The following is a 25,183-nucleotide window of genomic DNA, read 5'->3' as shown; positions in this document are numbered from 1 at the left end:
TCTCCTAGAATGATTCTTAGTTAGTAGGAATATCAAATCTTGGTATGCTAATGATGTATCTAGTTATACCCAAAATGTATGTAGAACATTAAAGCTGCCTTCTATGGTATCACCTCAAATAATTAGGAATGTACCTCAAACACCTCCTACAGTCGTGAATAAATTCCTATTGATCTGCCTGTAGTTTAGATTATGAGATGATACCTTTATTTATCTCTCTCAACATTAAAAGACCTCTAGTACTTAACACTGTACCTAACAGAGAAATTTTTATTTATTCAGCTTAGATCATTAAATCACGCCAACATACTGACGATACTCATCTCTCTCCCCCTTTTGATCAATTTAATTGGGCTTCTGGAGACTTTCATCAATCAGCTGTTAGCTTTTTCTTGAGAAACAGCCACCAGAATGTTCTGTCTGATTGTAAACAAAAATGAATTTTTGATCATCTTCATAGAAAAATGTTTTGTTTTGTTGTTGACACATTCCTGAGATTTTCCACCATGTTTTTGACATTTGAGGGACATAATCATGACCAGACCGTTTTCTCTATAGTGCGATTCAATGATTTTAATGCTTTTAATTATTTGTTATCAAATTCAGACACTACTGGTGTATCTCTAGCTCTTAAGCTAATCTTTACTAAGGATCCAGATCCAGCTCCCTAACTCCTTCAACTAAAGGAGACAGTTCATGATTCCGGATGCTACCCTCTCACTCTTTATGAACAGCAACTGTGCCCCTACTTTTCTAACACCTCCCTTGCAGAAATTTGCTGATCTTCCTACTTTATGTCCTTAATTCCTTCTGCATCCTCTTTTTTTTAATTGCAGTGTGTTATACATATACCTTCAATGATTTCTAGAGTCCTTCCTTGAGTCATAATTGAGAGCCCACAGTCCAATCATCCCACAGGCTTGAATAACTTCACCTTTGCCTAAATATAGGTATGACCTTACATAATGAAATGCCTCTGACTGTTCTGCTCACCACAGTTTAGTGCCGTCAGCGTCCCTTCACTCTTATAAATACATTGGTAGAAAACCCAATGTACTGCCCACTGGAGGATCCATGTTTTTTGTCGCTGCTCCTCTCTGTCCAACTTGCTGTAGCAGCAGCTGTTTATACTGAAAAGCTAAAGCATAAAATATGACCTATGTGGCCAAGTCCCACGAGGCTGTTTACTTCCTTATTTATGAATCAGAATCTGTCAGCACACTTAGAATTTTGACTGTCAGCAGATAGTACAATTAAATGTCACTGCAAAACCAGCAGAGGGTGCACCAGGGCACTAGAAATTTTACCCAAGATATAGCACATCAATTTAACTAGATTAAACAATCAACTTTTCCTTTATTTTATTTATTATTTATTTATTATTTATTTATTTATTCATTATTTGTTTATGTATATGCCAAAAGTAATATCCTCAAGAGAAACAAGTTGAATTGGAACTAAAATTTCTTCAGTTATATTCCAATTTTTCTGAAAGTGAATGAAGTTCAAGACAAATAAAGAGTATGTGGTTAAACTTAGTCTGGTCAAAATGTAGTTAGAGCAGAACAAAATGACACAGATCTGAGCCTTTCATTTTGTAAAGAGTCTACTGTGGAGCTCCAACCTGTTGTTGTCTCATTTCCCTCAAAAAAAGTTTGGCAGATACTATATTATGGGGTAATGTGTACTAAGTTGGAAGAGGAAGAAGCAACTTCATCCTAGTTTTGACTCAAGCTATGATATCTTGGGCCATTTGTTTCTCCCTCGGGGCCTATATTTGTAAGGTAGTACCTTACAAATCTGAAAAACTTCAATTCCAAGTTGATGCCAATCCATGTAAAGAGCTACTATCATTGCTTCGACTGTCCCAAAGGACTAAACTAGAAAGACTGAAGGACAGGCGAGAAGCTGTGTTGAAACACCTAAGTATTTCAATGCCGCACAAGTGTAAGCAACTAGATGTCATCACAAAGCTGTGAGAGTCCCATGCCATCACAGAAGCTCCAGAATACAGCCGTCCCGCGGATCCCCCACCTACAAACATGACGGTCCACCCTGAATGCCAAAAATCCTTGACCACCATTTGAGTAAAGAAGTTGAATTCTCTGATACTTTTTACAGAATATTAATGTGCAGCTGCTAAGTATTTCTACGGGGATGGGGGGGGGGTAAAGAAAAGACCCAGAGTCCTAATTAATTATCATTCGGCCAGTGTTTAAAGGCTCAAGTATGAGAAGCATGCCTGCAGCTTCTCTTCTTTGATAAGCTGTTATATAAGCTGGAGTGTGTTTGAAAGGCATTTTAGGGCTGGGGCAACTTTACAAAGCACACTGGAAAAAAGAAAAGTGTCAGTCCTGACAGCGCATTGTCATGAATGTGACAGCTCTAAAGTGTACAACTTTGAAGGTCAAAGTAGCATGAATAATGTTTAAAGAGTTGGGACAATGACTATGGATGTAGCACCAAATACAGACGCTCCTATGTGTCACCTCCAGTATGTTACTTATACAACTCGTCGTTTTCTCAAAACAAAACAAAACAAAAAAGGTACAAACTAACCACCAGTCTTTAGCCACCTCAAAAAGGTCCTTGGCTGCTCTGCCTAAGAGTCACACATGGAAGACAACTTTGGCAACCACGAGAATACTTAGTATCAAGTACGCTGAATTTATTTGAAGAAAAAGTTCGGAAAACAATCAAGCTAATGGTTTGCTGAAAGGGATACAAACACTCTAAAGAATACCCAAAACAAAACAAAAATCCAACTTCCTGTTCTGAAGCTAGCTACGGTGAAAACTCTTCACACCCACTGCACCCAGTCCATCAACAAGAGCGTCAGAACCGGCATGCAAAGGGTGAGTTTTATTTCCATAGATTTTTTAAAACTGCTGTTCAGAAGTTGTCTAGCAAGACGGCATATTTCTACCAGAATTCCTCAGGGGCGCTGATCCTCACTAGAACGCCGAGGACAATCAGTCTCAAATTGCAGGTAAGTGTGAAAAAGCTCACGTTCTGGTCAGCGCACAAGAACCCGGCGCTCAAAGTACGGTTAAAAGTTGTTTCAACGGGCGTGGAACAGTTATTACAGCTGTTTACAGCTCCAACTCCAAAGAGGAGCCTGCTAGGGCTGGCATCAGCTCGGGACACGAAGAAACAAGCACCGCGGGCAGGGAACCTCACCAGGGGCACCAGGGGCCAAGCTGCTCGCCGTTAGCCGGCCACGGGGGCGGCGCAGGCACCTCTCCGCCGGCCCGGGTGCGAGGCCGGCCAACTTTTCTCCGAAGCAGCCCACACCCCCCCTCAGGGGGGCGGCGCGTGCAGCCTGGCCTTTCCAAGTCCATGGGACCTGAGAGGGTCTGAATGAGCCAAGCCAGGAACTGAGGACAACCTGCCCCGGACAACCTCTCCCTAACTCTCCGGCCCACTCCCAGGTCCTGCCCTGTAACTTGGCTCCGGGTGGCAGAGTCCCCCAGCCCTGCGGCGCAGGCCCCCGCCCAACCTAGCAGGGGAGGGGGCCTCCGAGGCCGCCGCCCCTCCTAGGTGACTCACCTGGTGCCGGTCCTGGGAGTCAGGGGGGAGTGGATCTTCTCCCGCTTCCAAAGGCTGCTGCGGAAAGGACTGCTGCCCGAGGTGGCGGGTGATGGGACCCACGGGGTCGAGGCTCCCAGGGCTGCTTAGGGTGCCAGAGGTGCCAGGAGCACCCGGGCCGCCTAGGCGGGACTCGGTTCCCCGTTCCCGCCGCAATTCGGACCGCAACTCTAGGTAGCAACACAGCGTCAGCAGGTGGAGGGCCAGCGAGAGGCCAAAGAAACCCAGGAAGAGCCGGCAGCTGTTCCCTTCGCCCGCCCGAGCAGGGGCCCCGCGACAGCCGCAGCCCTGGCTGCCCCGCTCCCTTGGCGCTGCTGCAGGCAGGGGTTCCCTGCGCTCTACCTCAGGGTAGCCCATGGCCTCCAGAGACGGCCACTATCTGAGGCCCGGGAGCCTCTGCCTCTGCCTCAGCCCTTTGCGACCCCTGACAGGCGGTTACTGTCCTGCCATCGGCTGGGGGCTTCGGGGACCCGTTCCTGAGCGACGGTGGCTGGGCGGGACAGAACAGGGAGCAGCCGCATGTGCAGCTCCACTCCGAGGGGTGGGAAAGGGAGGAGGAGGGGCGGGAGAGAGGGGCGGCGCGGCCCGAGAGGGAATGAGGGAGGAGGTCCTCACCTACCCCGCCCCATGCCTCAAGGGGCGGCCGGGACGCCCAACCACGGGCCCGCCAGGCCCGGGCGCCCCGCCCCCTGCCGTTCCACTCGGGCCTCCAGCCGTGGGGCGGGGCCTGGGGGCGTGGGGGTTCACCTCTGCCTGGCAGCCCCACCCAGCTCTTCCCGCTTGCCCCGTTGCAGTTGGTGACTGCCGCTGTCGTTCATCTCTGGACTCCACCTCGCTTTAACCCTTCAGCGCCGCTATGGGGGGAGGGCAGGAGGGGGAGGCTGAGAAGAATTTGGGAACCTTGGAAAGGACGTGGAGCAAAGAAAAGGAGGCAGAAACTAGCATTAATAGAAATGTTTGCAATTAACTGCAGTTGTTAATAACATCATCCAGTACTTATCTGTTGCTTTCCATCTTCAAAGCGTTTAACAGACGTTAAACTAATTAAAACAGTTCAGGGTTTGGAATGAAACCATGCCTGCTGTGTTTGCAATTCAATGGCTCGCCAGAAGAAAAGGAGACCTAGGAGCCTGGGAGCCAAGCAGACTGGGAATCAGGCTGTCTCACTTCCAGAGTGAGTCTGGGGGCACAGTCAAAGCCTACTTTGACTAGTGCCAAGTGGAGCTGAAGTGACGCTGTCCCTTGAAGGGTGTAAACAGTTTTCTAGGATTTCTTGACATAGTAATCCATTCAACAGATATGCATTGATCCCTCTCACAATGCAGAAAGTGCTGTGTGAGAAAACCCACAGCCAAAAGTTTATCTTCCTTTAGGGCTGTGGAAGTTTTGAAGGAGCATGAGCCTTCAAGAAGCAGGTGGGGAAACTGGGGGTCACAGCGAGGTGAATTTTTACAAGGGTGGTCCACAGAATGGCCAGACACTATTGGCATCTCTACTTGCAGGCAACTGTTCTGGCCTCTCCACCCTTCCCATGCTTCCCCTGGAGTACTCCCTGGGGGAAGTTCAACAAGTCAGCCAAATGTTCCAGATGTACATGCTGCAACTGCAGCATCTTCAACAGCTGCACCAATCAGAAACAGGGTCAGAGGAAAAAAATGGCAAATGTCAGAACAATGGACCTGGAAATGAAGGATGGAAAAGATTAGTTGTCAAGAGTCACAATTGACAAGCGTTACTAGTCTCAGACTTTAGAGCGTTAAGTGGCTGTAGCAGAGCAAGCATGCACTTTTTTTTAGCCAGTAGGCACTCTCATTTCCATGCAATTGAGAAATGAATAATTAGCAATTTTATTGACTTGAAGCAAGCATAGTAAAAGCCAAAGGCTCAACGGTGCCCCAGAGCACTTGAGTGGGCCTAAGACCTAGACTGATAAAGACGAAGTAAAACACAGAAGAATATAGAAAAGGAGACAAAAGAAAAAACAAAACCAAAAGCATATGGTGGGGAGGTCGGTGCAGAGAGCACAGAGGTCATAAGCTTTAAATTTATCAGTCACAGACAAGTTTTCTTTCTTAGCCTTGTGAATGGTCTCAGTGCTGCACAGGCATCTTTTTGTCCTCTTTTTAACCTTTACCCATGAAACAGAAGGTTTGAAAAAATACCTCATCATCCCACAGATAAGGAGGAAAAGAAAGGCTTGCAACAGCAGCTCTCGAGATCTACTTGTCCAGACCAGGAATTCTAGATGCTAGGAAAACCGCCAGGCCGATTTACCTTAATTAGCACAGGCAGGATTATTGGAAAGAATGCTAGACCAGAAGTCAGGAGGCCTCACTCTACCACTGGTTTGCTGGGTCACTCTGAGCAAAGCAACGTACTTTTGTGAGGGAATGGAGAAACACCGGCTTGGTTTCTCCAACTGTAAAACCAAGAGTTTAAACTGCACCAGCTATTACAGTGCGCCTTATCTGTCTCATCACTGGCTATGCTGACTTTATTGCACGCCCAGTTTAAAGAGGCTACTTTATAATCATCTAAAATAAAAGGGAAATAAATGAATAAATGGCATCCATCTCCTGATCCTGGTGGTGGTGGCAGTAGTGGTGGTTCTCAAGGGTCTTTCTAGTTTCTGTGCCCATGTTCTACCAGCTTTTAAATGTTTTAAATCTATCACAATTAGAGAAAGAGAGAGAGGAAGGGAGGGAGAGAGGGAAGGAGAGAGAGAGAGAGAGAGAGAGAGAGAGAGGGAGACAGAGAGATATTTGGGGGACTCACATGCCACTGAACCCATGAGGAGGTCACAGGATAACTGTGGAATCTGCTTCACTCTCCACCTTTACATAAGTTCCCAGGATCAAGGTGAAATCTTCAGACTTGTACTTAGAGCAGCAAACACCTTTATCAGCTGAGCCATCTCACTGTGACCCTTATTTTAATGACTGGACCAAGAAAGACCCTGTTTGCACCATTACTCTCAGAAGTCTTAAAAATGCATTTAACCTAGGACCTCTGTTTGGTTCCCAAGAGGCAGAGAATATCGTTTCATATGCTTTAGAAATATCACAGTGAGCCAGGGCAGTGAGAAATAGATGTGGTTATAATAATACTTTGTAGAAGGAATGGAGGGCTGTGTCCCGCCACCCGGCTAGCTTTACCCAAAATAATTACACGGAAACTGTATTCTTTTAAAACACTGCCTGGCCCATAGTTTCAGCCTCTTATTGGCTAATTCTCACATCTTCCTTTAACCCATATTTAGTAATCTGTGTAGCACCACGAGGTGTGGCTTACCAGGAGAGACCTTAACCTGCGTCCATCTCGGAGAGGAGAAGCATCCATCTCGGAGAGGACTCACTATGGCGACTGCCTGAAGCGTCTCCCCAACTCTCCCAGAATTCTGTTCTGTCTATTCCGCCTACCTAATTTTCTGTTCTCTTAAAGGGCCAAGGCAGTATCTTTATTAATAATGAAAGTAACACATAGACACTCCTCCATCATTTCCCCTTTTTCTGTTTAAACAAAAAAGAAAGGTTTTAACTTTAACATAGTAAAATTACATATAACAAGAGTTATCAAGCAAGAATTACAGTTACAATATTTATATCTATTTTTTATCATAACTAAGGAAAACTATAACTACCTTATTCTTCAACTCCATCAAAGACTCCAGAAGGATATAATATTACCTAAGTAAACAAGAAATATGCAGCTTTCAAACTCTAGAAATGAGAGACAACTTGCTGCCTGGACAGTCACCCAAAGTTCCTCTGTACCGTTGGGGCATCCATCTTCAGCCTTCCGGCCCATAATATCCAGCAGACTTTTCCATGAAGCAGGAAATTCCAAAGACAGTTCAGTCACTTTCTGCTGTGTCCTGCAGAATGTCTCGCAGACTCTTTCATGAATCAGGAACCCCGAAAGACCATCTCACCTTTAGGCAAGTTCAGCAGTCCTCTCTCTGCGGGTTTTTTGTGTCCAGTTTATGGAACAGTCCAGCCAAGAGCAGTTTCTTGCCCAAATGGCTAACAAACTCCATAAGTAGCCTCTTCGATGCCCATCTTCCTCTTGAAGTAGATTGGTGCTGCCAGGAGCAGACGTGTCTCATTGTCATGAAAAACCCTAAGTTATTAAAACATTAAATGCCATATTCTGCAGTCTTTGAAAGATATGAAGAATGTCTATCTAACTGAAATATATCTCTACATATCTAGAAAATCTAATAACATGACTACAAGCTTAACTATTATCAATGATTATCCATTAACAACCTATATTTCCTAATTATACATTACAGTTTTTAAAATGAACTACAATCACAATAGCTTAATCAAGATCAGAAATACATATACATATAACAAAATTGACCTTAAAATCTATACCAATGCAAATTCATATCTATATCATCTCCCCCTTTAAATGTAAAAGAACATTTATAAGCAATATTTGGGAAAATGGGCGCAGTTTTTTCTCTCCAAACTGCTTCCTGCTGAATGGGGGCGCTGTTATTTAGGTCTTTCATGGTGTAACCTGTGTGCTAGGTTCCTCTCAGTTGGCAGTTGAGTGAAGTAATTTTTTGAAGATGTTCACAGCAACCTTTCAGGAGGGCGTGGTCTATCATACCATATTGGGATAGAAGCAATCCACAGAGTCTCGTCCTCTGTGAAAAAAAAAGAAGAAACTCTTTTCCAAAGCATCATGTTCTTAGATCCAAATCCTGAAGTCATACCGTTAAGATGTCCATTCTGGTCTAGCCTGGCAGCCCATATAATGAAATGTCTCTCTGTACTTAGCTCCTTTACAGTCAAAAATTTCAAAGAAAACACAATAAAATACATAATCCAGACTCTCTGTGAATTTTCCATTTTTACGTGGCTTATTTTTACTCTATCACTTACTTTATTCTGTCTCTTTAAAGGCTTTACCTTTTTTTAAAAAAAGCATTAACTTTATTTTCTATATTTTTTCTTCTCTTTCGCTCTCAAGCCTACGTACATTTATCCAACATTGTGACCCATTTAAAGGCCTTCTATGTCTGAATCTTTCCTATTGTGAATCTGTAATTTTTTTACTATCCAGGAGCGCTTCTTAAAAGGTTAAGCACTTCTTAAAAACTTAAGTTGCGCCACGTAGAGAGGTAATACGGTACTGCCTGTTTTCAGCCAAGTCTAAACCTTAACTGCGCTGTTATTATGGTAATTACGATAGACCTGCCTGAGGTCAGCACAGTTTAGCATGGCGGAGCAGAGCCAGAGCTGCTACTGCCTCAGTCATGGCGGCAGAGCACCAGGAAGCCGCATTTTATTTTTTTTTTTATTTTTTTTTTTTTTTTTGGTTTTTTCGAGACAGGGTTTCTCTGTGGCTTTGGAGCCTGTCCTGGAACTAGCTCTTGTAGACCAGGCTGGTCTCGAACTCACAGAGATCCGCCTGCCTCTGCCTCCCGAGTGCTGGGATTAAAGGCGTGCGCCACCACCGCCCGGCTGGAAAGTGTTTTCAGGAAGCCGCATTTTAAAATGACTCAGCTTTTTCTCTGCTGCTATTGCCAAAACAGGAAATCTCTCTATGGCACGTCCAGGCAAACAGCAAAAAGCTGTGTTAAACTCTCTCTCTCTCTCCTTTATTTAAAGCCCTCTCAGGTTTTTAAGTGGATTTAGTCACCACGTTGGAGCGCCAATCTGTAGTGGCCCATAGTTTCAGCCTCTTATTGGTTAATTCTCACATCTTCCTTTAACCCATATTTAGTAATCTGGGTAGCACCACGAGATGTGGCTTACCAGGAGAGATCTTAACCTGCGTCCATCTCGGAGAGGAGCAGCATGGAGACTCACTATGGCGACTGCCTTAAGCGTCTCCCCAACTCTCCCAGAATTCTGTTCTGTCTATTCCGCCTACCTAATTTTCTGTTCTCTTAAAGGGCCAAGGCAGTATCTTTATTAATAATGAAAGTAACACATAGACACTCCTCCATCAATACTTATCATTATATTGATGAAGTACTGTGGATGGAACTTAGAAGTCTCATATACACTAGGCAGGCATTCTACCGCCTAGCTACACCCTCAGCCCACAATTTCCCTTTTATTAATATGTTGTGTGTGTTTTGATGCCCTGCTTCAGTTTGCTTCTGTTACCATAGTGCCTTGTCCCCTATAGCATAGGTCTGAAAATGATAAACCTGTAGGCCACATTCAGCAAATAAATGTACTGTGATTGGCATAATATTAGCTAAAACTAATAAAATGAATGAAAAAGAAAATTCAATTCTAGCATCTGGAAAGCTGGAGGTTTCATGTTTTTAGAATGCAGCTTTCCTGGTTTTCTAAATATAAAAAAAATCACAAGACCTGTTAACAATGGATCCACATTTCCATATGACTACACCCAGCTAAAACTGCCCCTTTGAGATAAACAGGAATAATCAAGTTCCACATAACCCTTCCTAGCCCTTGACTCATGTCTATCCTTATCAGTCATTTATCTTACTTGTGTGATGCCAAGGTATGGGCTCCTTGGCTGGCATATAATCTGTCATTTCAACATTATTATTTGCTACCCTTTAAAGAAGTCATGCTACCACATTGCTAAATTCACTATTCCTTCTCAGACTGCTTCACATTAGCCCAAGCGAACATTTTTCACTAGAAGTATCCCCACCTCCAAAACCTTCAAGAATCAATGTACATGTTCTCTTTAGTATGGCCTAACAACTTACTCCAGATTTTCTTTTGTGCTTTCATTGAACATACAAACGTTAATGATATCAAGTATCATGGAATATTTTGAGTGACTGTCTCATATGGTTTTCTCCCCGCTAAACCGAGCTTCTTGATGATAAGAATCATGCTTTATCAATTTTTCTGTTCCAAAACCCTAGCATAGTACCAACCATGCAGTTGACACTGAAATTGTTTGGTAACTGAATAGGGCATGAACTAGACTACACTCTACAATGAACTAGACTACCTAGAATTCCAAAGAAGGGAACTTGTTCATGGAATGGCTGTGAATACTATTTAAGAAGCAACTTTTGGGTCTTGAACTGCATAACATATATGGAAAGATACAAAGAATGTAAAGCCACACGAAAGAGCTAGGGATGTAGCTCAGTAATAGAGCACATACAAAGCATGCACAAGAACTTGGATTCCATCCTCAGCACCAGCAATACTAGGAACTGAGCGCAGGGCCTTGTGCATGCTAGGTAAACACTATACCACCGAACAGCATCCCCCAGTTAACTCATAGGCCTTTCTTACCCACTGAATTTCATTTCCTGTGTTTGTTTGCCTTGGCCGAATATTAAAAGAAATAGGAATTGACAACCCCTGAGCAATAAGATTATAAATACGTTGAAAAGCCAGGTGTAGTGGTGCATGTTTGTAATCCCAGCTACTTGGAAGGCTGAAGTGAAAGAACCACCTGAGCCCAGATATTTAAGGACAACCCGGAGAACAGTCAGATTCACATCTCAAAAAACAAAGGCAAAAATTGTTGACAATTCCTGACAAACCAACTGAGTGGAATGTGCTAAGGAATTTGGCAGAAACATATTAAATACTTGGTACTATAGTTAATCCACAGAATAAATAACTGCCATAGAGATCAGCAGGGTAACTATGGTGCACTTAGTGATTGGAGGTAGTTGAGGGGAATATGGGTTTTTGGAGATATTTCCTCATTTGAATCTTAGATTATTTACTTTTCAGCTTTGTGATTTAATACAAGTGATTTTCACTTGTCTTAGACCACCTCAGTTTTCTCATGTGGAAAAGTAGAGATGACAGTATATACTTTTAGAATAGATACTTTGTAAGATGGCTGTGCTTAAATGGGATGCGTTTAAAGGGGAAGAGTTCTGCTGTAGTCTCTTAGGGCTCTCAGTAATTGAGCCTATTAAATAAACTGACAGCAGGCAGATTAACGGGAGAAAATGAATACAAAATGTGTGATGTACCAAAAGGCATCAACATGAAAGAAAAATGAATGTCAAATATGCAGTGAAATTTAGAAATTTATCTATCCTCATCATAAGTGAGATGGAGGCGAATGTAGACAACTAAGAATAATATATGTATATATACACATATATACATATGTGTGTTGTATATATGTATATTCTTTTTTTAAAGAAAAGTGAGTGGGTCCTGAGATAAGGTGGTGACAGTCAGTGAAGACGTTCCTCTTTTTCATATTAAACTTTAGTATTTCCTAAACTTCAGGGTACGATCCTAAACTCCATGGTCCTCTCCCGTGTTTAGTCACTCACAGTTGATAAAATTATCAGAGAAGTGATTCATGACAAATGAGTTCCTTTTGGAAGACATCTTTCTTCAGAAAAGAAAAGTTCAGTGGAAATTCCTCCCTATAATGGTACCAAAGTAAAGTATTATGGGGTATGACATCCTTCAGAACTACAGATGATATGCACACACACACACACACACACACACACACACACACACACACACAACATGTGTGTGACTTTTATCCCAAGGGAACCACGTACAGCAATTCTCAAGAACATGGTAGAAAAACAGAAAAGATGCATATTTCACACTTATCAAATGCCAGTCTACTTTTATGTATTAATATATTAAATCTTAAAGTAGGAACTATATGTATTCACCACCCTCCTCTTGACAGTTTGATGTGAATAGCCAACTTCTTTGTGTCCATTTTCACTAGAGTGTTTCATGGACACCTCAAATTTAACAGAGCCAAAGCATTGCTTTCTCTCTCAAAAGGTGTTATCGCTTGGTACTCTGTAGCTCAGTAAATGGCAACCCTATCCTTCCATTTCTCAAGGAAGAAAAAGCAAAACAAAACCAAACAAGAGCAAAAAAAAAAACCTTTGAGACCATCCTTGGATGCATTACCCCATCAGTTAGTGAATGGTGTCATCTATGCCTTTAAAATATATCCAGACCCTGATTATTTCTCCTCACATCCCTGTCATTACCCTGCTTGATGCTCTTAATGCTTTGTCACCTGGATGACCCTTAGATTGTTACAGCCTTCTACCAAGTCTAAATGCTTTTGTTCTTCCCACTCTACAACATAGTCCCTTATAGAGACATTCTGTTAAAATGATTAAGTCAGTCACTCTGCATCAAATCCTCCCATGGGTCTCTGGTTTGCTCTGAGTGCCTACCGTGTTCTATTTTGCCTGAATACTGAGCATATTTCTGGACTCCTATCCCAATACTGTTCTCCTTGCTTACTGCATTAGTTACTTTCATATTGTTGTGATAAAATGTCATTACCAAGACAACTTATAGAAGGAAGGGTTCAATTGGTTTTATAGTTCCAGAAGGAGTATTCATAATAGCAGAGGAGGCATGGCAGTGGGTGAACGGAGCAGACAACTTGGAGGTTTCATCTTCAATAGCAAACACAAAACAGGGAGAGAAAACTGCAGGTGGGGTAAGTCTATAAACTCTCAAAACCTGACCCCAGTGGCATACTTGCTTCAGTAAGTCTCCACCTCCTAAACCTTCCACAACCTCTACAAACAGTGGCCCTATCCAGGGCCCAAGTCTTCAAATATGTGAATCTATGGGGGGATGTTTCTCTTTTGAAGCACCATGGTCACCCTGTTCCAAACACACTAGGTCCTTTACTGTTACTTACACAGCTGAAGCATGCTACCACTTAAGAATCACTCCATCTGTAGTTCCTCCTTTCTGGAAGGCTATGGTCACACATAGCCACATGGCTTCTCCCTTACTCCAGGTCTCTTCTATGGTGTCACCTAATAAAGAAATAAAGCAATCTAATCTTGGCCAACTTCCTACCATTTCCTGTTCCCTCTTTTACCATTTGACATACTGAATATTTATTGATTGTGAGATCCCTCTGCAGCCACAAATAATATACCAGTTCTATAATGGCAGAGATTTGTCTAGTTTTGTCCATTCCTTTACATAGAAGACAGTATATGCCATACAACAAACTTTAAATAAATGTTTGTTGATGAGACGAATAAACTCTCCTATGGGAGTAAGAGGAATGAGAAAGGCATAGTCAGGCATTTTGCTAGACAGCCAAGGACTTTCCAACACAGTGACTCAGGAACAAATACTTTCTTCTCACACACGGCACCACCTCCAGAGAAAAGGGGGCTCAGGGCCACGCAGATAACTGGAAGGAAGGAGGGGAGGAGTGTTGATTTAACTTTCATCTCCTGTGTGACAGCCGTTCTCATTAACTTCCATCTGAGTTTCTATTGTGGCTATTCTACCTATGAGGAAACGGGTTCAGAGGAATAAAAATCATTGATACAAATCTGGTATAGGAGGGTCTTCTGCTTGTGTCTTGCTTTCATTGGTTAATTAATTTAAAAAAAAAACTGCTTTGGCCTGATAGGACAAAACTTAGGTAGGCTGAGAAGACAGAACTGAATTCTGGGAGGAAGAAGCAGAGTGAGAAAGCCGCCATGGAGACGCCAGGTCAGACATGCTGAATCTTTCCCGGTAAGCCACGACCTCGTGGTGACATACAGATTAATAGAAATGGGTTAAATCAAGATGTGAGAGTTAGCCAATAAAAGGCTAGAGATAATGGGCCAGGCAGTGTTTAAATAAATACAACGTCTATGTGGTTATTTCAGGTGTAAGCTAGCTGGGTGGCCAGGACAAACAAAGGACCTGCTCTCCCAACACAAATCCACAGAGATTAAGTGGCACAGTATGAATTTGTATCTAGGTCTAACTGGATTAAAAAAAAATCTATGCTCTGTCCTCAAAATTACCTCCTACCTACTATCAAATCTCAAATGCACCTTCATAGAGCTAGGCATGCGCAGTGTTGGAGTCCTGGAGTGGGATAGTGATAATCCAGCTGGAAGTCAGAGTCTTCTCCCTCTCACCTGCCTGCTGTCGACACCGTCTTTCACCTACAACTCCAAGGCCATCATGCACACTATCATTAGATAAGTGTACCTCAAATATAGCTTGTATCAGGTTATCTTCCTGCACAGCAATCCTTAATAACTCCCCACCGATGAACCAGCAGTGATCTGCCTCCTTGGCCTGATACCCGAGCGGGCCCTGAGCTCCTTTTCAGCTGTGTTGCCACTAGGCCTCTGCAACTGCTGCCTCTGGGACTCTCACTGTTCAGGAACAAATGTCTACATTCCTGCTTCTTTGCCTTATTCCGACATTAGTCCCCTTCCCTTTTCAACTTCCTTTCGTAAGTGAGTGTTACAGCTCTGGAGCGGCAACAGGCCAGTTCCAGACACTGGAGCCGCAATAGGACAGCACTGAAGGGAACAGTATCCTGATGCGCCAGGAAGTCTAGGTGCTACCTGGAGCTGCCAAAGGGTCAGCTCGGAAGGGAAAGCTCTGACGGAAAGGTATTCTGACTGGTCGGGAAGTCAGAAGATACCTGGAGCTGGGGTGTGCTGGGGGATGGTCTCCCTGCAGACTGTAGCAATCCTGCTCCTCTCCTAGAGAGCCTTTAAAGCTGAGCTTTGCTTGGTTCCTCTAAGGGAATGTCCCAGCAGTGCTGTCTGCCTCTTCTGCAGCCCAAGATGCTGCTTCTGCTTCCCTCTGCTAAAGGGGAAGCCCCTGCAGGAATATAGCAATCTCCTCCAGCTCTGGAGAAAAGCTGTTACTTTTTCTGCTCAGTCCCCCTAAAGGAACCTCTCAGCAAAGGTTCTTCTGCTCTGTGCCTTTGAAAGAAGATATTCACCCAAAACTCTTTAAGAAAGATTTATTTGGGAAGGAGGAGTCCAGGAGTGTGGGTGCCTCTGCCAGGGTAGTAAAGGGCAGCCAGCAACTGAACAGGCAGAGGAGTTTATATAGGGCTTCTTAGGGGTGGAACTTTCCCAGGGAGAAGATTTCTGCTCAGGGATTGGTTAGTTTAGTTGGACATGGGCACAGTTGGCTCTAGTTTCAGGGCTAAATTGTGTTTCTTTCATTGGCCCTTGTTAGCTTTTTGGCTCTATTTCTGGGGCTAAGGTGTATTCCTTTCACTGGCTCTGGTTCTAGGACCAAAGTGTGTTTCTTTGGCTCTGGTTTCAGAGTCAGGGTGTTTTTCTTTGATTCTAGGTTCAGGGCTAAAATGTTTCTTTCACTGGCTCAGGTTTCAGATCCAGGGCATGTTTCTTTCACTTACTCTGGGGTTCAGGGTCAGGGTACCAGATTTCATGCTCAGAGATTGCTTGGTTTTCTTGCTCAGGGATTGGTTGATTTCCTGTTTCAGTTGGTCAGGGGCAGAGTTGGCTCTGGTTTCAGGGACAAACTGTGTTTCTTTCACTGGCCTTTTGTTTTTTGGTTTTTGTTTTGTTTTGTTTTTAGCTTTTTGGCTCTAGTTTTGGGACCAGAGCACATTACTTTCACTGGCTCTGATTCCAGGGCCCAAATATGTTTCATTGACTCTGCTTTCAGAGTCTGGGTGTTTTTCTGGTTCTGGGTTCAGGGCTAAAATGTTTTTTTTCACTGGCTCAGGTTTCAGATCTAGGGTGTGTTTCTCTTCAGTGACTCTGGGTTCAGGGTCAGGGTGCCAGATTTCATGCACAGGGACCGGTTGGTTTCTTTGGCTGGCCCTTTCCCCCTACACCTTTCCTCTTTGTCTTCTTCCTCTATCTATATGGAAAGCAGTGCATTCTCTTTTTCTTAAATTTACGCTGCTAATTTTCTCCATTTTATCTATTAAAGCAGAATCTCTCAATGAGTCAATTGCGCTCCAATTCCTGCTACTCTAGGTAGCCAGCTTGCACTAGAGATGCCCCGTCTCTGCTTTCCAAGTGTTGGGCTTACCAGCAGCCACCAGAACTGCCCATCTTTTTACATGGACTTGGGAGACTGGAACTCTAGTCCTCATGCCTGCACCACAAACATACTTTATTCACAGAGCTATTTTCCTCAGCCTCTGTTAATTACTTTTAATTGTTTATATTTATGAGGTATGTTGTGATAATTCAATTCGCGTATGCGACACGTGATAATCACATGAAAATAGCGAGCATTTATAGCTCCTTGGTTCTTATCTAAGATCTAGTTCACGTTCCACCTTCTCTCATGGCCAGCCCGTCTGCTGCCTGCAGTGCTCTCCACCAGGACACCCCGCCCATACAGATCATCTGACATCACAAACTACTCAGGGTTGCTAATTCATCCCCATTCTGGGTAAGGGGCTCATTTGCCCAGCTTTTCCTCCAGCTCTCCTTGAAGGGCAGGACCCTGCCCTAGCCCCCACAGGGCCTACCTCAAGCCAGGGCTTACCAAATCTTTGCTAATGGATTAAGCACTCTGCACAGATGAATTTTAAGCAGGGTTTTGAAGGCCAGAGTGGTCTGGGTTTGACAGAAAGAAGACAGCTGCTCTAGGTGGAGGCTCAGGAAAATAAAATGCCGAGCACATTTATATAAGCAAGGCTTCCAGGAGTATTTAGAGAAGAAATTTTAAGATGCACTCACCAAGGGGGCAGAACAGCAGATCTTTTACTCACTGGAGGAAATGGCTATTGCCGTAACTGACAGATGTTTGCAGAAATCCACAAAGAATGAGAAAGATACAGAAATTCTTCTTTCTATAAACAAGCAAGATGACACAACGTGGAATATTCATTTTACAATAACATCTTTGGCTACTCCTGAGTGGATGAACATATGGAAAAACCCTTACTCCATAAGAGTAATTTTTCATTAAAAAAATAGAAAACCAGCCGGGCGGTGGTGGCGCACGCCTTTAATCCCAGCACTCGGGAGGCAGAGGCAGGCGGATCTCTGTGAGTTCGAGACCAGCCTGGTCTACAAGAGCTAGTTCCAGGACAGGCTCCAAAGCCACAGAGAAACCCTGTCTCGAAAAACAAAACAAAAAAAAAATAGAAAACCTTATTGGTGGCAGAATGCCATTTGCATCTCTGTCCCCAGCAATGTAGATCAGCCCCACAGTTCAGGCCATCAAGTAGCATTAAAACACATGCTATATGTTATTACTCAGAACCATGCTACATTCACATCCGGCCTAGAGAGAGATCACAGATTATGTTTTAGTGGAGGAGGATTTTAAGAGAAATTTTACAGTGTTTTTACAGTTTATGTTCAGAACAACTGTGTGTGGAATGTAGGCCACTGTGTCTCATTTATAACAGGGAAGAACATGAAGTTCAGAGTAGAATGATTGGCCTAATGTTGCATAGTCAATAGCCCTAAATTTTAGCCTGGGTTTTGCTTTCTTACTAACACTGTGGTATTCATTTATCACACTTGTGTTTTTGTAGATGTTCTGACCAAAGCTCTTATTGATTTTTCCCTATGAGCCAGACTTCCTGGTCATAGATAATATAAAACTTACCTCAAAGGTCTGAGCTCTAGAAAGTCAAACCTTCTCCAGGAAATGATCTTAGTTCTATGAGAAAGACCTAAAGGCATCTGAAGTTGTAATAACTACCCCCAACATCAGCTCAGTTTGAAACAGGCATGTCCAAACTGATTTTCCTCACTTGTTTCCACAGGTAACTAAAGGAGGGATGAGAGTCTGACATCTCTGCCTTCATTTTGTTTCTGTCTTTTACTTTGCCTGACTGCCCAGGAACAAGTCATTGTCCTGAACCTGCAGTTATCTCAGATCCTAGGAACAGCCAAATCTCACCGGTGACACTATTCCCACAGAAGACGAGGACACTAACCTCTAAGGCTAAGTTTGCATCCCCAGTAATTTGCACATTAACAATTTGACATTTTATGAGCCCACCTTGCAGGGCAGCCCAGCTGAGACAGTGTCTTTCTTTGTTTCTGAAATAAACACCGTAAGTAAAAGCAACTTGGGGTAAAAGGTTTATTTTAGCTTACAGATTACAGTCTATTATAAAGGGAAGCCAGTGTAGTGATATTTTGTTTATGTTTTAACAACTAAAGCTTGCCTGAAGATCAGAGTGCAGAGCTAAGCCACTAGAGGCCAGGGAGTGGTGGCACACACCTTTAATCCCAGAACTCAGGAGATAGAGGCAGATCTCGGTTACTTCAAGGCCACCCTGGGCTACACAAGATTGAATCTGTCTAAAAGAGAAATAGAGCTCAAACAAAGATGATCTTGGGATCAGATGCCTTTAATCCCAGCACTAGGGAGGTGGAAGCAGGAGTGATATGGTTGAGTAGAGAGAGAAATATAAGGCGAAAGGAGACCAGAGCTCAGTGCAGTTTGATGGAGACAGTGGTAGTCTGGGGTTTGGTCGACACAGTTGCAATCTCAGGTTTGGTGGAGACAGTGGCAGTCTGAGGTTTGATGGTGACAGTTGCAATCTCAGGTTTTGTGGAGACAGATGCAGTCGGGAGATGCAGTCTGATAGGATCGCCCATTCACTCGGAGCATTGGTAGAGGTAAAAGAACTCTCTAGTGGCTGGCCGCTCTGCTTCTCTGATCTTCAGCATCAACCCCTAAATCTGACTCTGGGTTTTATTATTAAGAACAACTGGAAGTCATGCTACAATCCGGGACAGGAACTCAAAGCGGGAATCTGAAAGCAAGAACTAAAGCAAAGACTACAGAAGAACGCTGCTTATTGGTTTGCTCCCAAACTCATGTTTAGCTAATTCCTTATACAGCCCAGGCCTACCTGTCTAGGGATGGCACTGCCCACCATGCACTGGGTCTTCGCACATCAATCATTAATTTAAAAAATACCCCATTGACACACCCACAGGCCAATCTAATGGAAGCAGTTCTCCAGTTGAGGGACCCTCTTCCAAGAAAATTGTGTCAAGGTGACAAAATCTAAGCAGCCCAGACAATAATGAGTTAAGAGCAGGTGGGCATCTTCCTCTTTGCAATGTGGCTACATTGAATTAATCTTTCTCTGCTTCCCAGCATTAGGGACAGGTGCCTCAGCCTAGCCTATTGCAGATGCTAAAGTCCAGGCTTTCATTCTATAGAACTCCCCATCTAGATATATGAAGTACTGTATTCAGTTCATCCAAAACTTAGAGGGAATGTTCCAAGCAATAGCATTGAGTGTTCGAAACAAGAATATATAAGTGAATAATAACAAAACAATAATGCAATATACACATTTTAAACAGAATTTTATTTTTTATAAATGCAATTTCACAGAAAAGTGCCTTGTAATGGCTTTGCCCCCCTCCCCAAACATACTTCTGAGCTGGGCCAAATTCACAGGGGAATTTCTAGGAGCAAGAAAGTACCAAATCTTAAAAGTTTCAGGGGCATTTTGAAAAAAAAAGATGCAAATTATCCCATTCAAATAATTTCCTGGACCAGCAAGATGGCTTAGTAGGAAAAGGCACTCTGCCAAGATTCAGTACCCAAGTTCCATTCCCAGAATTCATGTCGTGGAAGGAAAGAATCAACTCCAACTCCTGCATGATGTCTTACACACACACGCACATGCACACTGAATAAATAAATGTAAAAAAATAAAAACACCAAAAAGACTTTCCTTAATACTGAAAGACTGTAGATATGGCTCAGCCATTAAGGGTAATATCTCACAACCAATAATACTGAGAAAACCAGCGGTCATGGGTTGAGAAACACTAGATTTGTAGCCTCCTGTATAGAATTTAAGCAAATTTTCTTGTCTGCTTAGTGTTTGCTGAAAGCTCAAAAAGAATTAGGAATCTGTCTGGCTCCTGGAAATGTGGAAATTGTATATCCCAAGATGAACAGTTAGTACCTGAAGACAAGCTCCAAGTTCAACTTGAGTCTAGATATTAATGTTTAATAATGTAAATATACTTCTGATTATATACATAAAACCAAATGATAAAATTAGGGTGGCTGAAAGAAGGTATGGGAGAATTTGTAACTTGTAAAATATTATATAAATGTAAAATATTAAGGTAATAGTGTAATCTGGAGTCTCTTTCTGAACAAGATGTCCTTAGGTTCTTGGAATCTTGTTCAAAAAAGTCAAAGTGCTGGGGCTGGAGAGATGGCTCAGTGGTTAAGAGCACTGACTGCTCTTCCAGAGGTCCTGAGTTCAGTTCCCAGCAACCACATAGTGGCTCACAACCATCTGTAATGGGGCCTGGTGCCCTCTTCTGGCCTGCAGGCATATATGTAGGCAGAACACCGTATACACACAACAAACAAATAAATAAATAAATAAATAAATAAAGTCAAAATGCAACAGCAAAGTAGGAAGGAATTTTATTGAAAGGTAAAACAAAACTACAGAATAAATATATTGCAGGTAAACAGTACACCATATAAACTAGAGTATTCAAGAGTACCTGACTCCTGGGAAGGAGGTGCAAGTTGCTAGGGATGGAATATAAGTGCTCTCCTCTTTGACAGGCATGGGTTAGGTTCATATTCATTGTACATGGTCTTTCCTGTGACACACCTGATTTTAATCATATGCTTACCCAATCAATCAAGGGCATAGGATTTACAGTAAATGAAAGAATTTCCCTAAAAGTTCATTCTGAGGCCAGAGGTTATCTTACTGCAGATGTCCCTAAAGCCAGGTTAGACTGGATTGTCTCATATCACTGAGTTCAGGATGGGTTGATCACGAAAGATGAGTAACTAAGGAATGGTTAGAGAGGAGCAACCCATTGTTTTGAGTGTGTTGTACCTGAAGCCTAATGTGGGTGGATGTCCCAGGTTACTAAATGAATTTCTGGGAAAAATGTGTGTCTGTGTGTTGCTCAAGTCAAGTGGAGTCCCAGGATGAGAATTTTCTTTATGTTTCTTTGCTTCAATGGCTGGTGTGTATTGAATACCTACTATAGCACAATTTTAGACAAAGTTGCATTTTAATGTTACTTAATCTTCAGAAATAACCTTAAAGGTATATTGTTCATTTTTCTATATGTTGAAAAATAAACGTTCAGAGAAAAGTAGTATGTTTAACCCATATAGCAAATGGTAGTGCTATGACTCAAATCCAGATCTATCTGGATTCAAAAGTCCACATTCTTTCCACCATACCATGATGGACAGTTCATTTTTCATCCTCACACTCTTACACACTTAAAGAATAAGTTCTCCACAGTGTGTAAGATGAAATCTGGTAGATGGTAATAATACCCTTTCCTCTTCCCCGCATGCTCCAATGGAAAGGTGTGAAACGGAACCAAGCCATATTAGATCTCAGAAATCATAAAACTAAACAAGAAAATGCCAGCTACAGAAAGTAGAAACTCCAAAGACTGCACAAGATACAGTCCCCAAAATAGTGGGGTCTTTCTGGGACCCAGAAAGGGTCTGAAAAGAGTAGTCTTGGTGGGGACTCGGAAATGTACTCAGTGGTAGAGAGCTCGCAGAGTGTGCATGAGGCTATGGGTTACATTCTTCGTACCTGGAAGGGGAAGAATCATGGTAGGGAGGTGGGATGAGTCATCTTGGGGGGGATAATATTTATTCTTTAATTTGTCCATTTGTTACTTCATTCACACATCCACCCACATTGCAGAGAGATTTGAGTATCAACTTACAGAACTTCTATAAACTGTGTGAACTAATGGATAAAATAGCAGGAGGCCAAATCCAGCATCCCAAGAACCTATAGCAGTCCTGACCGTCATCTTAAGCCTTCTTTTCATACAAGTTCATCTCAGTCAATTTAAGGATTTTGTTTTGCCTGTGGGAACTTATATCCAATTAACACTGGTAACATAGGCTTTGCTTGACTGAAAGGTACCTTACAAGCTGGCTGCCGAAGAAGAATCTTCCTCAAACTCTTTTGCTAGAAGACTGCAAATTAAGCTTTACCTGGCAAATGAAAACAGGATCCATAGAAGCAAGAGTTGACACATTAAACCCACACCTTGAGGGAAAAACTGCCCTTGGGAATGTACCAGATGGTTTGGGAGTAGAGAGACTAGCCAGCTGAGAGAGGAATTGGCAGCCCAGAGAAGTTACGTGAGCTGGGTGTCACTAGTATTCCCATCCATCACAAGTTGGGCCCTCAGACTTAAAAACCTCACCCCTGCAACACCATGTGTGACACCCCAAGAGCAGCAGCATTCTGCTTGCTTTAACTCCTTCAATAAAAAATATTTTAAAAATTAAAAATAAAAAAATCCAAAGACTTCAAACCCGTTTTCTTTTCTCATCTGCTATTCAAGAAGTGAGGCATTGAAGGCCCTGCGGAGAACACCTAGGCTACCCAAGTATTAAAGCTTTCAATGGCCTTGAAGTTAGTAAATGTGTTGGGCTAAAACCCAACTGATTGTCTCCCTTTTATCCCCCAAGGAACTACTTTATATGTCTACATCAGACAATCTTCAACTATTTTCAAAACACATGGATTACTTCTGTTTCTGTTTCATTTCTGCCTCCCAGAAGCATGAAGTGAAATTGACTAGAGATCTGTGGCCTAGCTTCTGCTGTCTATCCTCATTCCCTCCCAAGCCTGACGGTTTTCTTGGATTGTACTTTCCCATGACATTTTCCCCAGTCTCAATCCCGTGTTCTACCATCCGAGTGTAAGCCCTCCTTTTTCCACAACCTTTTCAGAATGCACTATCAAAAAGGCTTGTTGCAACCGATCATGATTCTTTAGTAATATTTCTTCTTCAAGTTGGCTCAGAAAGGGGCTCTTGCTATTTGGACATTTGAGGGGGAAATGAAGTGTCTAATGTAAATAGTTTCTATATAAAACTGCGGTTTTAGTAAGTTCAATGCCCATGGGTACACTACTACTTCTCTAGAGCAGGTGATGAGACCTACTCCGGACAAATCAGGGAATTTTTTTTCTGCAGATACTGACTGGGCCAAAGTAAATTGCTTCTTCCAAAAATGCCTGTTGAGGAAGTTGGAGATCAGAATTCTAAGATAGACTGGTTAGAGGGGACTTCTAGCTGGTACCATTATCAGTTTGAAAGTCCTTAAAAACTAGTTACATTGAAAATATCATGGTGAACTGAGCCGATCCTTTCTGTGCAGACAAATGGGCCAAAGGAGAGGCCCATTTGGGCCTGTAATTCCTTGCAAAAAGACAAGGGTTAAAGGGTAAGTTCATAAAGGTTAAAATCGTGTGTCTTGTGAAAATAGAAAAGAAACACATGGAGACTTTTTTAACTCACAAGTCAAAGAGAGAAACAAAAGATGTAACCAATTTAAAGCAGAACTAAAAAATGAATGAATTTTCACATTGATGGATGGAAAACTGCACAACACCCATGGGAGAGAAACCAATTGCACTACCCCATTCAGAATTCCTTTGCATTTCTGTGGATACGAGCATTTTACATTGCTCTCAGTTGTCCACAATTTATAAATTGTTAAATAGTTCAAGGCCAATGGGAGACCCAGATAACCTTGAGGAATGCACCAGTCAGAACATCCAGTAATCGGTTTTTGCCCGTTTTGTCTTTCACAATTTTCTTTGACACAGGAAAGAACTGTTGTAATCAGCCTGCTTTTAGGTCAGCAGGCCATGGAACCCTTGGGGAACAGGTTAGGGATGGCAGCCTAAATGTTGGCCGAAGAAAACTGCTGGAAGTGTAATTTGACACTTATAAGAGAGTTAACAATGCCCAAGATAGATTAAAGAAACCAAGGGTGGCTTGTCCAAAACCTCAGGAGCTAGGAAATCTGACAAGTGGAGAGATCCACCCATGAGACTGAAAGCAGCTGGTGATGGCCCGACAAGCTCCGCTTAAAGGAAAACACATGTCTCTCCCCCTTGCTACCCTGACAGAGCCCAGCAAGGACATCTGGTTGAAATACACCTTGATTCTTGCCTGGCAACAGAGTACAAATAAATACAATCCCCATGAACAGGCTCACTGGGAGCTTCAGGAACACGCTAGGGAGGGTTGTGCAGAATTCGGTCATTTTTCCTCTTGCACTTCACGCATTATGTAACTGATTTACTATTTAGTGCCTATATATATTTGGGTTTTATGTATGGCACCCAAATCAAAAGCAAACCAGAGATTTTTTTTTTAACTGATGGTTTCTCTATTCTTCCACAGTATTCATCAGCTTCTCTTTTGGCTCAGCTTGACCATACTTGGCATCCTGGCATATCTTATGTAGCATGAAAGAGTAAAGGGGTATGGGGAGAGGACCATGTTGTCCCTTTGTTATTTGCCGCTTTTCCAGTCTCTGCTTTCCAGCAACAACCCACATCCTTAGGCTGCTGGAAAAGACAACAGATATTTTATACACACACACAAACAGAGTTTAAAAAAAAAGCACTGCGCTGAATCGGGTGTGTGTGTGTGTGGGGGGGGATCGTACGTATTTTGTAATCCCAGCACTTGGAAGTGGCGGGAGGACTGGAACTTTGAAACCAGTCTGGGTTACACTGTGAAGCCTTGTCCCCAAACATTTTTTTGAAAAGGGGTGGTGGAATGGCTCAGCAGGTTAAAAGCATTTTCTGTGCACCTGAGTGCAATCCTTAGAAGCCGCAGAGAAACAAAATGGACTCCCAAAGCTTGTGTGCTTTGGCTTAAGTGTAGGCAAGCACAAATGTACTAATAAATAAAATTTAACTGACACATCAGCAATATGCCTTCAAAATACCTATACTTACATCTATAGACATAGCCGTAATCATAGAAGCTTCTCATTAACAGTGAATGAAGATATTCGTGGCTGCCTAGGATACAGAAAATAAGTAATAAATGTGGGCCAAGCCTTAACTCATTTATACCACCTGCTCCAAGACTCAGCAA

General features: G+C 42.8%; 1 protein-coding gene across 3 annotated transcripts in view; it reads right to left on the bottom strand.

The window, feature by feature from the left end:
- Eda (ectodysplasin A) overlaps window positions 1-4,047 on the bottom strand; it is a 363,231-nt gene extending 359,184 nt beyond the window's left edge. For all 3 annotated transcript variants that reach the window (XM_038316536.1, XM_038316537.1, XM_038316538.1), the window contains exon 1: window positions 3,550-4,047. In XM_038316536.1, coding sequence (XP_038172464.1) covers window positions 3,550-3,945 — 396 coding nt within the window. In that variant the 5' untranslated portion in view covers window positions 3,946-4,047. The remainder of the gene's footprint in view (window positions 1-3,549) is intronic.
- Between the last annotated feature and the right edge of the window lie 21,136 nt (window positions 4,048-25,183).

Source organism: Arvicola amphibius, chromosome X, assembly GCF_903992535.2.
Source record: "Arvicola amphibius chromosome X, mArvAmp1.2, whole genome shotgun sequence".
Classification (NCBI taxonomy): Eukaryota; Metazoa; Chordata; class Mammalia; order Rodentia; family Cricetidae; genus Arvicola; species Arvicola amphibius.
The sequence above is the reverse complement of the archived record's forward strand: the minus strand, read 5'-3'. Positions and strand labels throughout refer to the sequence as shown.